The sequence below is a fragment of the Spea bombifrons genome, chromosome 8, assembly GCF_027358695.1.
Source record: "Spea bombifrons isolate aSpeBom1 chromosome 8, aSpeBom1.2.pri, whole genome shotgun sequence".
Taxonomy (NCBI): Eukaryota; Metazoa; Chordata; class Amphibia; order Anura; family Pelobatidae; genus Spea; species Spea bombifrons.
The window spans coordinates 23,711,183-23,725,997 of record NC_071094.1 but is presented as its reverse complement, the minus strand read 5'-3'; the positions used below and the strand labels follow the sequence as shown (position 1 = coordinate 23,725,997).

Sequence of the window (14,815 nt, the reverse complement as noted above, 5' to 3'; positions counted from 1 at the left end):
ATTTATGTTGTATTATTTCAATGTGTTTATTCAGTTGTTCAGTGTTTGTAAATGTTGGTTTGTTATTGAACTAGGAGTAGCGAGAAGCCAAAGAGAAATTCAATATAACTCATCTTCTCGTGGCCCTTTTGCTTGGCCGATGTTGGCATTCATAAAGCTCAGACTGATTTCCCAAAAACGCCTTGTGTTTACTTGTTGTGTTATAAATGCTTGAGAGTATTAAAGGGTATAATGTTTCAGGGACAATGCCATCGTCTGTTCAGATGGAACGGTAAACAATCAGCTTTATAACAGCACATCTAGGCAGAACGATGCAGGTTTTTAATTGTTTTAGGAGACAATATAGCCCATAGAACCAAGAATCTGTGGCTGTTTAATGGGTGGAAACAGTGATAGCAACATGTTTAAAGTGACAATGTATGCAACCATGCTGCTGTCAGAGTAAACAACTTTCTGGCAGCATTAAGATTGTGGGTTATGATGTTCTTTTTAAACTATCTAGCTTTGGTTCCAAGCATATGCTATTTTCAGGATGCAGAAAACTTCTGTCGCTGTTCTCATCTGTCGTTTTGGCTGTATTTGCTGTCCAGCCCATATACAACATTGTATTATGTCTGTGTCCAGCCGGCACTTGACATACTGATGGCATCACTTGTTCATGTTGCTACATCACAGACCAGGAATTGATGTAAGCTTTCAATCCTGGGGAAAGCCGAGCCAATTGCCCTGTTAATAAGTATCCCATAAAAAAAACATACAAACTTTACAAAAAAATGTCAACGCGCCCTGACCAGCCTTTATAAATAACTATCTTAAACTAAACAAGGTTGTATAGAAAATACACGGCGAAGAAAGATGCTACAAACGCATAGTTTGGCAGCCTTCATCTATTTATGGATAAGATTTATGGTAAGACAAAAAGAGAAGAGGAAAGTCTAGGAGTTAAAAAACATAACTTTTTTATATATTTCCGTAAAAGAAATTGTATGATGGGAACTAATAACAATTAAAACTAGTGGTATTGGCTGTATTTCTTTTTGGGCTTATGCTCAGTACCAGCTACCACTAAAAGATCAGCTATGGGTTCATAAGACAAAAGTAACTTTTTGTGAGCATACATTTTAAATGAGTTTTAGACTCACTAGGGCAGTGAGCCACAATTTAGTGCCACTAATTCTTTTTAATAAAATATGCAGATTGAAACAGATTAAATAACACAAAACCTTTAGAAAGTTTTGTCCGCTGAAGTGACTACAAATTCAGGAGGGCGTTTTATCTCTGGATAAGTAACATTTATTTAGTTTTATTTATTCCTGCAGTAAGTAAAGTGTCAGGAATCCCAAATGTCAGATGACCCAACACACACACCAGGACAGGCTCTGCCACATTGACACCCGAACACACACACACCAGGACAGGCTCTGCCACACTGACCCCCAAACAGACACACACACCAGGCCAGGCTCGGTGACACAGACACCCAAACAGACACACACACACACACACACACACACACACACACACACATCAGGACAGGATCTGCCACACTGATACCCAAACACACACACACACACACATCAGGACAGGCTCTGCCACACTGACACCCAGACACACACCAGGACAGGCTCTGCCACACCGACACCAGAACATACACACCAGGACAGGCTCTGCCACACAGACACCCAAACACACACACCAGGACAAGCTCTGCCACACCGACACCCAAACACACATACCAGGACAGGCTCTGCCACACCGACACCCAAACACGCATACCAGGACAGGCTCTACCACACCGACACCCAAACACACACACACCAGGACAGGCTCTGCCGCACTGAAGCATAAAAAAAGATTTTCTACGCTGCTTTGTCATTAACTGCACCTTTCACGCAGGCTGCACCCCGAAGTCTGGCAGGACGCATTTGGCCTGCAGGCCGCACGTTGGATGCCCCTGCACTAGGGTCTAAGCATTTGAGGGGCCAAACTAGGTAGCCTGCTAATATGCTGAGCTGATAGGGGGTAATAAAGTTTGAAAATAGGGTTTGTCCCAAAATTCAATGAGAGTAAAATTCTTTGGTCAAGTATGGCGTTACGAATTCTGGTGTTCCACCTTTAGGGATTTGGATGGATTCCCAAACTCACAATTAGTGACTATGCAGTATTTATGATATTATTGGTTTTTGTGTCACAACTGGAGTGATGCTTGTAGCAGAACTGAGCCTACAGAGGTCTTTCTGCACCTTATACGAAGATGAATGGTGCTCTCGAAGGAACGCTGGTGGTCCCTGTAAGTAAATCCTGATGTTATATTGGGGGTTGTATAAAAAGTGGTTCTAATGCAAAGATGATAAGTTGTTACTTTTGATTAGACAATCTCATTGATTGCTATATTAAAAAGAATACTTGAAATGTTATAGCATTTGAATCACTTATTACACATAACCCCATGTTTAAAGATTAAAGCGATTGCACCATTTCCATACTTGGCATGCTTGCTCAACACAATGACACTTGAAGAGGCTGGTAATGGTGTAATTTTACATTACATTTAGTCTGACTTGTTTCATCTAAACATAATGACTTGGAAAAAAAAATATAAAAATATAGGCTATGAATAATAAAGTAAATATGAGGTGACCCTTTTCAGTGAGACAGTTGATCCAGTAATATGTTTCAAATTTAATTGTGTTACTGTAAGTGGATTTTTTTAAGTTACTTTGTAAACACAAGTACCCTTCCAATGCCATTGATGAGTAATAATTTCAGATAATAATTCATGTGTATTATCCGATGAGGTCTATGTAAGGTCAACCATGTTCAGTACTACCTAGCTTGTAACCGTGTTCTCAGTCCAAGATTAGGCCCTACTTTGCACCGGTTGAAAATAAGAATCTTATTAGCTGTTTTTTTTTTCTTCTTCAGTTTTTGTAGTTATATCTTTGCAATTTAAAGGGACAGTCACAACCTTTGCCCAATGAACATTGGAACAGTACAGCTTTAGCAAAGTAAAACAGTTTGTGTGCCAGGAGCATAGTGTGTCTGTGCATCAACATCCACGCAAAGCCTGAATTTATGCCATATCAGCTCCTCCACCATTGAAGCTGTGTTCAACATAAGCAGCTACGTGCATTCACATTTAGGTTCATTTTAAACCTACCTCACCTCACATCAAAAGGCACGTCATCTCATTCTACCTTTGCATATGTATTTTGTACATGTTTTATTGGGCAGTTCAACTGATCTACCCTGAATGCTAATATAGGAAGATCATGCCCTGTTATAAGCAAATCTGATATCAGAATGACATATCTTAAAACATTTCTTTACAGGTACATTGTGTTTATTTCATATTATTTCTCCATTATTCCATAAAATACTGGAATTGTGACCCTTCATCTAGACACTAGAAACATATACAGATAACATTTACAAAGTTATTCACATACACAAAATCTATGGCTACAAGACAAAGGGAAAAAAGTGCACAGGAGGTTAATGTCTGCAGACTGGAGTTGATCACTGGTACAGTACGGTTCACCTGTATCCTGGTCTACTTAAACCAGTAGCATTCTGTGCCTTGGAATCCCGAAGGAATGTTCACCACTCCATAAAATGTAAATGTAGGTCAACAAAAGTTGACCTATTTAAAAATATATATAAATTATATACGAGAGAGAAAGAAATGGTTCTTCAATATAGAAAACAAAACTAACTGTACACAACGTAGTTCACATACATTGCTAGCATGAAAACGGTTATTTTGTTAATTATTTTGTCTGTAGGAGGCTATGGAAGGAATATGTTCACATCGTAGATTCACATTGTAGATCAAATACTACTTTTGGAAAATTAAAATACCTCCTCAGCTTACAAATTGCCTGTTTGTGAAATAAATTATTTATATAACGGTTGGCTGCTGGCTTGAAGAATTGAGTGAGAAAATATTTTACTCTTAGCAATATAGTAATATCTCATCGATCATACTGAATCTACTTACTGATTTTAAAACGTTGGAAAGGGTTAAAAAGTGACACTTTCAAAGCTAAAGGTAGATACTGTATGTATATTCAAGCTGGAAAAAGCTTTACCAGCTTGCAGGAAAAGGTTAGTAGCCAGGAAAGGAATTTTTGAGTCCGCTCACTTTTACGTTTATGCAAAATCTTCACTCTTCTTGCACATATAAATACATGCCATTATTTTGTCATTTGTTTCTAGGGCTGCAACTAACGATTATTTTAATAATCGATTAATCGGCCGATTATTTTTTCGATTAATCGATTAATCGGATAAAAAAAAACAATATGCAAATTTTTCGTTTATTTAAAAGAATTTAATGAACTGGATGTTAAAAAACAACTTAAAATTTACATTAACATTCTTATTTTGTTATGATGTAATAAAAAACAATATTTTCAAAGTACAAGAACCCAAACACAATATTTATGAAACAAAATAACCCCAAACATTCTGAAAAGAGGTGGACTATTACTGTTCAAGAAACTTTGCCCCAGCACTTTGCACTTTGCACCCAGCACTTTGCACCCAGCACTTTGCACCCAGCACTTTGCACCCAGCCCTGGCACTTTGCACCCAGCACTTTGCCCCCAGCACTTTGCCCCAGCCCTGGCACTTTGCATCCAGCACTTTGCACCCAGCATTCAGCACTTTGCACCAGCACTTTGCACCCAGCCCTGGCACTTTGCACCCAGCACTTTGCACCCAGCCCTGGCACTTTGCATCCAGCACTTTGCACCCAGCATTCAGCACTTTGCACCAGCACTTTGCACTTTGCACCCAGCACTTTGCACCCAGCCCTGGCACTTTGCACCCAGCACTGGCACTTTGCACCCAGCACTTTGCACTGTGCCCCTGCACCCAGTCTCTAACTCTGCCCTGCACCCAGCCCTGCCCCCACATTCTGCCCTGCCCCCACACTCACACTCTGCCCTGCACCCACTCTGCCCTGCACCCACACTCACACCCTGCCCTGCATCCCCACCCCCACTCTGCCCTGCACCCAGTCTCCCACTCTGCTCTGCACCCACACTCACACCCTGCATCCCCACCCCCACTCTGCCCTGCACCCAGTCTCCTGCCCTGCACCCCCCACCCCCACTCTGCCCTGCACCCCCACCCCCACTCTGCCCTGCACCCCCACCCCCACTCTGCCCTGCACCCACACTCACGAACCGCTCTGTGCGAATGGAGCCACTCGCACAGAGCGAACCGCTCTGTGCGAATGGAGCCACTCGCACAGAGCGAACCGCTCTGTGCGAATGGAGCCACTCGCACAGAGCGAACCGCTCTGTGCGAATGGAGCCACTCGCACAGAGCGAACCGCTCTGTGCGAATGGAGCCACTCGCACAGAGCGAACCGCTCTGTGCGAATGGAGCCACTCGCACAGAGCGAACCGCTCTGTGCGAATGGAGCCACTCGCACAGAGCGAACCGCTCTGTGCGAATGGAGCCACTCGCACAGAGCGAACCGCTCTGTGCGAATGGAGCCACTCGCACAGAGCGAACCGCTCTGTGCGAGTGGCTCCATTCGCACAGAGCGATTCGCTCTGTGCGAGTGGCTCTGTGCGATCCGTGCACATAGACAGAAGAATACTTACCTCCGGAACGCGTCACATCCGTCACGTAGCTTGAAGAAGGCGGAGACTGCAGAGCATGTAGCAGAAGCGGGGAACGCTCGCGGAGGTAAGTAAAAGGAGCCGAGTGCTCCAACAACGAATTGATCACTCGATTAATCGATAACGGAAATCGTTATCGATGATTTCCGTTATCGATTATTATCGATTTTATCGATTCGTTGTTTCAGCTCTATTTGTTTCCCTCCCTTGAAGGGGGTAATACGTTTTTTTTTAATCCATCAATAAATATTAGCACATGAATAGTTTTACTACAGAAGTCCATAACTGATTCTGCAAAAGTCTTGTCTTTTGGCAGTCACACACTGTGCCAAAGATTCCGAAGAACATGGCATAAAGGAAGTCTGTTTAAGTGAGGTGGACAGAATATTGGACACCTCCTCCTATCACACTTATGACATTCTGTAAATATCCCACTACAAGGGGATTTAGACCAGTAAATGTTCTTCTTTCCATGTGGTGGCCAATGTTTTTCAGAAGAACAATATTATACTTCCCAAAACACCCCAAAGGAAAAAAGTGAAGGGAGGAATGAGAAGGATCATCTGAAGCCCAATGCATGGTCTGCTTGTATCACTATGGCCTGCTTGCAGAACTGGATAAAGGGTTTCCTTGGACCAGCCAGGGAGCGTTCGTGTCTCCTCCTGAGAAAGAGTAGAAACATTTTAAGCAATTGCCATAAACCCAAGTAATTATCTGCTTCATTGTTTGCACTTTGCTTCATTACAAACTTTGAAATGGTTTCTTATAAGACTTCCTGAGTAGTGACATATCCTGGACTAGGTTGACGAGGCCTATGGTGGCAGGACCAGGTCGGGTGGCAGTCCGTCTTCTGCAAAACCACAGGGCAGATCACACTCTTGGGTGATCAGGCCCCTCGCTGTAGTGCTGCTCAATAGGCCGATTACCGGGGGTGATTTTTTCCCAGCTCGACACAACCTCTATAGACTGCATTAAAAGGTGCTGGGCTCCATGGTGGCTGGGGAGGGGGCGCTGACTTAGGTCAGACCTAGGGCAGCACCAAATGTAAATACACTGCTGTTCATTAGAATACGTGGAGAACATGGAAAAAAAAAATAATACCTCATTCCTCAGCTTTCCTCCATGGCGATCCTATTGGGAGGGGATGGTGGGCTATATGGGACATAAACCAACAGATGTATTAGTTCAGTGGTAAATGTTACGGATCCTGATACAGTAAGCTGTGCTGTGATATTAACGTTGTTAAGATTGCCTATGTGACCATAACAAGGATGGGTTCCTTCTTTGGATTTCCATCGTTTAGCAAGCTATTCTGCTATCTGCCTCTTGTTGTCTCGGCGGTTAATTTGGCCCTGGCTAAACCATTGCCTCTTCTCTCATTACCTGGCTTGTTCAGCTTTTTAAGAAAATATATGCCATGCTAAACTTTCACCACAAGGGGCAGTCATGTCATATTCTATTACAATTGGTAAAGCAAACCAGGGTTCCAGCTGGCAGTGTTTACATGAGAATTGGTACAGCATATTGACCTCTCATCCTGACATCACAGTGATAGTTAAAAGCCTTCCAGCAGAAGTAGTAGTGGTTAATAGAGTGAGGGAATATAAACATGTGTCAGATAGGTATATGGTATATAGATATGTGGAATTTAAGGCAAGACAAAGAACCAAAGTTTTAACAGGTAAGAAATACATAGGCCGAATGATGAGCCATCACATTCTTTGTCTCTATGCCAAGGAATAAATTTTTTTAAGGGCAAACACCAACTTGTCAGGCATTTAGATGTATTCATGATATAAAATACACGTGCTTGCTTTCTCCAAAAACATTACCATACATTCCAGAAAATATTATATAAATAAACATTTCTACATAGACATAAGTGCTTTGTCTTATTTCTATTCCATACAGTAATAATGCAAAATAAGAAACTTACCTTCCCCTTGGTCTAGACGCACTCTCAAAAAATTTGGTGCGAGATGCAACCCTGTAAAAAAAAAAATAAAAAAAAAAATGGTATATTAAAAAACTGTCAATTTTGTCAATTTTTTTTATTGCAAATATAAGATACAACTCTCCCGCCGAGTAAAGAAATGATGCACGTCTCCCTGTCAGGGAACTGTTAGGACAACCCACTGTCCTTAAGGGGTTAACAAGCACAATAAAACCAGCGGTGAGCAGGAAAGGTAATTAATAATTAGACCTTTCCCTAAAACTTCATCTTACCCACATGGTTATAGAAGTCAGTCAGGGACACTTTTGAACACATGGTAGAACTGAAAGCGGTAGATGCTTACACTGAAGATGGAATGTCTTCCTTTCCTCCTGAGATGATCTCTGTTTTTGGTTCTGTTTTCTGGGCCAGTGCTATCCTGCAGGGTGGGTCTGGAGGGCGTACTGGAGGGCGGCAGATTACCGGCCTCTCTCCAGGTGTCCGAGCTTTGCTGCCGTTATCGCCTTCGCCTATAGAATCAGACAATTCCAATTTAAGCTGTGGGTGAAAACATCTCTGATCATTTGTTTTTGGCAGAAGCAAAACAAAGTCTTACTTTCTCTCTGATTTGTTGGTCGGGTTGGGGGCCTTTTGGCATACTGTGGAGATGCTCTGTTAATCACAGCGTACTGAGGCAGCTCCCCATTTACATGGTTTGTTACACTTTTGGATCCTTTGTCTTGCATAATGGAGACCATCTTGGCAACATCTATATCATAATAAGTATCTGATGGCTGAGCATCCGGCCTTGAAGGCAATTTTTTCCGTTGCAGTGGAAGTGGGGGGTCATTACTGTTCGTAATGGAGCCATTTTGCACTAAAATTTCATCTAAAAATGAAAACATTTATATTGACACAGTTATAGACATCCCTAGGTCTGCTGCTCTAAACAGTAGGTTCGGAATATCAATTGACGCAGGTCCTTTTATACTGTGAACGTCTTTGTACACCCTGAACGTATCCTAACAGGTCTGGGATACAGCTGGGGGGGGGGGGATGTGCCCTAGGTGAGGACTAGAACAGGCACCCCTAGAAATATATCACCTATTACAGCTCAGGTTTGTACATTAAATATACAGACACATTTAGATTTTTTCATATCGCCTTCCTTTTTTCTATTTTTTATTTGCTTAGGTGAATAGAACTCAGCTGGTCAAGTATATATAGCTATACATGTCTAGGACCTAAAACAATTAAGAAAATCTACAAAAAAGTTGTGTGTATGTATGGGATTATGCGGTGATTGCATGTCATTTTTAAATTTGATTTTACAAATGTGGCACCACATTTGATGTTGTGTCTTGACATTTGACTAGATAATGAATAAGCAACCAACATTAGGGTGTTAGAATGTGTTAAAGTGCCTTACCCTCACTTTCACTTAATCCATGCTGTATCCCAGGTCTTCCCCTTACAGGCCGCTTGGATATGGTGATGGGTTTGTGGGTGCGAGGGGTTATTCTTGGCGGTGGAACAGGAGGAACAGTGTTTTCTTCAGGAGGACCAGAGAATATCTGCAAAGGACAAAGATGACCAACGGAAGGTCAGGTCTTAATGTAGTTCTATCACTTGAGACACAGCGTTCATAACAGAGTAGATTCGTTCTTCATAATATACCAGAAAAACCCTAGATTGCTACACCTAGCCATATTAACAGTTTCTCCGAAACATTTTATACATGGCAATAACATTTCTTTGGTTAATGTGTCATGGATGTACACTACAAGTCAACCCAGGGAAAGATTTAAATGCAATTGTGCTTTATTGAGTAATGAAACAGTGTAACCAGTTCCAAAATACTCAACTGTACATGCTTGGTTTCTGTGAATGGTTAGAGCAGATGTTGAACCGCGTGAAGTAGCTACCAAGCATATTTTCCACCCAATAGCTGCTAGTGAGACTAAGTACATAGATGCAGTGTCTAGTGTTATATTCCATTAGTGGCAGCCTAAAAAAAGTAGGCAGGTTCTCTATCTACATGCTTGTTACATGAAATATGCCATGACAATGATCCCTAAAGTTGAAAACACAACTCTCCTGTTAACACTCCCTTTAGTGTATAAACCACAATGACTTGATTACACATTAATTACCCCAAGAGAGCGCTTGGCTAGCCCCATTCAATGCATAGTTAAAATCAGGGCGTTTTCTTATCACTTTTGTCAATGAATGAACTATGTGATTTTTCAAGGCCTTCCATCATGCGTAATGAATTTGTGCTGCAAATATCATAATTATTTTTATGTAGTACATACACTTCTACATTTTAGGAGAATACATGTTTTGCTGTTAATATTGAGTGCCTTATCCTACTGCTTTGATAAGTAATTGTAAAATCGGGGGAGCTTACCTTATTGCAGTGTTCTATGAGAAGCTCCACCACAATATTCTGAAACTTTATGTTCATCATGGCAGCCACTGTGTCCTCCTGAGCTCTCATCAGAGTTGGACCGAAAATGACTCCCATATTAGATGGAGACATAAGGTTCTCCTTGCTGTATTCACAAACTCTGCAAATGATTAGAACAAGGAGAAACAGAAAGGCTAGATTATATATCATTTACAGTTATACACAGTACAAGTGAATAATCAATTTATCACCAATGACAGCCATTAAATGTTTAAATGTTAATCAACTGAAGCACTAAATCACATAAGTCATTTTCAATATCACTTTACATTTCTTCTCTTCTGCCTATATGGATAGATATTTCTCCATAAATTATAACGCATCAGTGAGATAAGGATAGCCAACAACTAGCAATGCAGTTATTGCGAAACTAATACTCTCACGAAGCTCACGTGGCCACTTATAGACCATTCTTTTTTTTTCTCTTTTTTTTTTATATTTTATTAACAAATTAAGTAGTAAATCACAACAGTGATATCACCAGCATATATTGGTTACATCAGATTTACATTACAATAATCCAAATCTAAATTGTTGTTCCTATTGTGAAACTACTTTCATTCATTCATCATTCATACGTCATATTCCTTGAGACCATAGATCATTCTTGATGCTGGCTGAGCAACACTTGAGTAGTGTTTTGCTATCAGCATTTCATGGTTGACATCCCTGTTTTAATAAATGTTACTCCACTAAGTGTAATGATGATAACTCAAGATTTCCATGAGGACAGGTACTAGAACCATTTGGTTAACACCTTTGATGAGTTGCTACCTAAAATCTACATGATAGGCCAATAATATTACATTAATAGGGTTCATATTTTAAGCTTCTCAGGGTCAAGTCATTTAGAAAGTTCTCAGGTATGATGATAAGGAGTCAAGAGTGTTTGTCTCATAGAATAGACTAAAATAAATAGCTCATATGCATATGCATCAAAAAGAAAACAGAACTATTTTTCAAGCCATTCATAATCTTATACTAGTACTATGGGAGTTCCCTTTACTGTTACTGCACACCAGATATTAGCAGTGCCCAATCATAACGCTGTATAAGTCTATACATTCAAGAAAAATGTATGCCAGCAATGTTCGTGTGAGATAATTGTCTATGTGTCTGAGTAGTTGTTAGCACTATTTACACAAACGTGTATTAGGAAGCAGTTTGGGAGAGGGCAGCACTTCCTGTGTACTCTCTGCAGCTGCCATTTCCTCTACAGGGCACTCTACAGGGTATGGCATTGCCTCTGAGGCTCTTTCCCAATAAATCTATCACTGGAATATCTTAGCGTTTAGGATTTAAACTTTATTTTTAACACTTAAGAAAACCATTAAGCGAACCAAAGTGTTATCTTAAGAGTTTAAACAGAAAAGCAGCTTTGCTTACCCACTGCCAGTCACTTCCTGACACCTGCTCTCTATGGGGTCCGGTGGGCAAAGCTAGCAGCGGACAGTACAGCCTCCGCTAGTTGTCTCTACCATGCTTTAGATCCTCAGTAATGTAAGGTAATGTAGCTCAGTGTCAGAAGCGAGAAGCTAACAGCGCATATGGACATTGCCAGCACCTTTCCATATAACAAAGGCTTGCTTATTTGTTTTCTGAAAGGGGCATTTAATGCCCCACAGAGTCCCACCAACAACTCATATTAATGTTTTAAAGTACGCTAATATTATTATTAATATCTTTTATTTATATAGTGGCAATAATTTACGCAGTGCTTCTTACAGCACATACTAATGAAGGATATGACAAAACTAGAATTGACTAACTGTCTAAAATAAATCAATACTTTAGGTAAAGAGGGCCATGCTTGCAATATAGAGCATGCATTCTTTATTTATGCAGAATAAATTAATAAACTTATCTGACAAAAATGCTGCAATTCCAGAGCTGCAGCGGCATACCCCCCCCCTGCTGACTGCATTTTATGGACATCCTCTCCCCCAAACGAGAGGGTTCCACAGAGGTTCTGCCCTTTTGAGAGTAAAGGAGACAGAGATGCGGAAGGACGGCAGATAGGGTAGGGAGACACTCATAGAGAGAGTGAGTAAGAGTGAAGGAGTGTGAGACTGAGTGAGGGAGAGTGTGGGAGAGAGCATTAGTTAAACGATGAGGCCAGCCTACCAAAAGTCTTTTGTAATATTTCCTGAGCATCATAGTTCGTTCTCAGCAGAAGTATATATTGGAAGCTATGCTGTACAACTATTTGTCTGGCTCATTTTATAGTGATGAGAGTTATAGTGTAGCCACATGTGTGTTTGTGGATCACTATATAGTGATGGAGTTATGGTGTACCACTGTCGATGCCAGACACAGTACATAGTGATGGGAGTAATCTAACACCATCAGTGTCTGGCTCACTATTTAAGGATTGGAGTTAGGCTGTGCCATTGTCAGTGTCTGGCTTGCTATATAATGCTGGCAGTTATGCTGCACCACTGTACCATATATATATTTCAGATTTTCATGAAATTTTGTAGCATGGTAGAGGACATAAAGTAACTTCATATACAAAAGCTTAATGCTTAGCAAAGCACAATAGTGTTCCTCAATTAGAAGTTATTAATTTTTTTATAACATGTCAGGCTCACTATGTGCTAATGCTCACTATAAGCTGCACTGTATCATATCTATGTCTGGCTAACTGTATACTGATTAGGGTTGCACATACATAATGGAGATTATAGTACACAAACTCTAGAGTGCCAAAGGTTAATAGTTACCTGATTGGCACAAATTGTGAACAAATGACTGGGATAAGAGATATTTGTTTTACTATTATTTCTTAGTTTTCCTGTTCTAATACCATTAATTTCCTTGTTATTAATGTACTTTCCTCAATGTAACATCTGTACAAATATAATAGGGGTGCATTTTTCTGTTCATCCTTCAGGGACAAAAGGAGGTAGCTACGGCTCTGATATGCATTCCTTTAAGTGCTAACAGTAATGTTTACTGCCACTTTAACAGGTATGGTAATTTACAGAAATGACAGGGTATTGTCAAATCCATATTATAGACCTCACACATACAATTGGATTACTTGTAAAAAAAATAGTTAAAGCAATATAACAGATGTCACATTGATCCATGTTTATACATTAAAAAGAAAAGATCCCATTTAATTCCTTAATGAAGTGGATACATGTATCAGCCACTAGAGGGCACTGTCTTCAACAGAAGGGTTATAAGCTGAATATCTTAATGTGTAACTGCCATTAGGTACCTGGATAAGTGACGTATGATCAGCTCCAGCATCTCCCGATGATTGTCTGGAAGTCTGTATACAAGGCAATGAATCGCTCCTAGACGGTAATCCAAATTCTCTGACTCTGTAATGAATAAGCGGACATCATAAACCTTAATCCTGTCCCTATATTTTCACACAGTTTATCTTGCCGAGCTGTTTTTAGGATATTACACTTTACGCTTTTTCATATCCATAATAATTAGTAGCATGTCCCTATCCTAGGCTGATTGCTAAATCTTTGTAAGTTATACATGGAATATAAGAGGTTCTTAAAAGACAATGAATATCAAATGCCATTTTCATGCTATAGTCTTTTAATAAGCCCTTATTAGTTGCCAGGTTCACTTTAACGTTTATCTACAATGACACACTGTCTATTAACTATACATGTTCTAAAAGTCAATTTCACCAACATGTCCCATGCATGAGCATTCCATTATAATAGTACTTCTAATACACAATAATAACAAATTAAAACAAGGGGACTTACTTGCAGCAGACACAAGTTCCCGATGCATTTTATATGTCATTACTGGTTCTGAGAGATTCCTGAAAAACAAAAAAGGAACACGTGATGGAGAAAAAATACAATATAAAATTCACAAAATAATTCTAGAAGAAAAGAACACATTTAGAACAGTTAATATGTAATGTCTAAGCATAAGGAGCAGAGATACACTATGACACGTTGTAGTGGTCATCTTCCTGGGTCACATGATGTAGCTTGGTGTATTAAAATTTTATATTTGCATTTCATATACCTGAGATAAAACTTTAGAGAGCTTGTAATAGTTTTAATGTCCCAATCACTGGTCTGTAGATCCACATTTCCGGGACATTTAGGGTCTAAAAGTGAATAAAAGAGAATAGGAGTCAATCTAACTAATTGAGTCTTATGCTGGAGTAAAAGGACTATATCAATGTTATAACATTGTCTTTTGCCATTATATATTCTAAATATGTACCATTTTGTGTGATATCATTACGGTCAACGGGTGTCATTTTTATAATTGCTATATAAATATTCAAGAGACAATATGAGAAAATAATCTAACTTGCTGGAGACAGACCTGCACACATACATATTTAATGGTAGAATCTTTGGTAGATCTTTGGTAATCAGTTATGTGAATCGTGTAAAAAGTAATACAGATGTGATCCATACCAAAAAAGGAATTAAGAAGCTTCTGCACCTGGATGTTGCTCCCCACGGTCCTGTATACCCCTTCTGTAGTGATTCCTGTAAGAGGATAGACATAGAGGCATTCCCGGGATATCAATGATGTGATCAATCGAAAACCAGCCAAAGGTAAGTAACGGGAAAAACATGACTTTCAACATGGGAGCTAGGAGAACCCCTGAAGATATTGTCTATTTCTACCCTCCACCACCATCCCATGCCTTCCTCCCCACATGATGTAGCTTCTCCATCGAACTATCTGACATTAGGCAGGCACTAGATGCTTTCTGTGAGTGAACCAATGAATCGTCACTTTTCAGTTGTGTAAAAATTCTACAAACTGCTT

At 40.1% G+C, this 14,815-nt stretch overlaps 1 protein-coding gene across 3 annotated transcripts in view; it reads right to left on the bottom strand.

Moving 5' to 3' along the window:
- Positions 1-5,885: 5,885 nt before the first annotated feature.
- The window catches only part of OPHN1 (oligophrenin 1), a 35,366-nt gene continuing 26,436 nt past the window's right edge, over positions 5,886-14,815 (bottom strand). For 2 of the 3 annotated variants that reach the window (XM_053474187.1, XM_053474188.1), the window contains exons 15-25: positions 14,455-14,529; positions 14,051-14,135; positions 13,780-13,838; positions 13,266-13,371; positions 9,980-10,139; positions 8,999-9,143; positions 8,186-8,458; positions 7,934-8,099; positions 7,573-7,623; positions 6,738-6,788; positions 5,886-6,298 (exon numbers count right to left, since the gene is read on the bottom strand). In XM_053474187.1, the coding sequence (XP_053330162.1) occupies positions 6,746-6,788; positions 7,573-7,623; positions 7,934-8,099; positions 8,186-8,458; positions 8,999-9,143; positions 9,980-10,139; positions 13,266-13,371; positions 13,780-13,838; positions 14,051-14,135; positions 14,455-14,529 (1,163 nt within the window). In that variant the 3' untranslated portion in view covers positions 5,886-6,298; positions 6,738-6,745. The remainder of the gene's footprint in view (positions 6,299-6,737; positions 6,789-7,572; positions 7,624-7,933; positions 8,100-8,185; positions 8,459-8,998; positions 9,144-9,979; positions 10,140-13,265; positions 13,372-13,779; positions 13,839-14,050; positions 14,136-14,454; positions 14,530-14,815) is intronic. The other variant, XM_053474189.1, reaches the window with a different exon arrangement.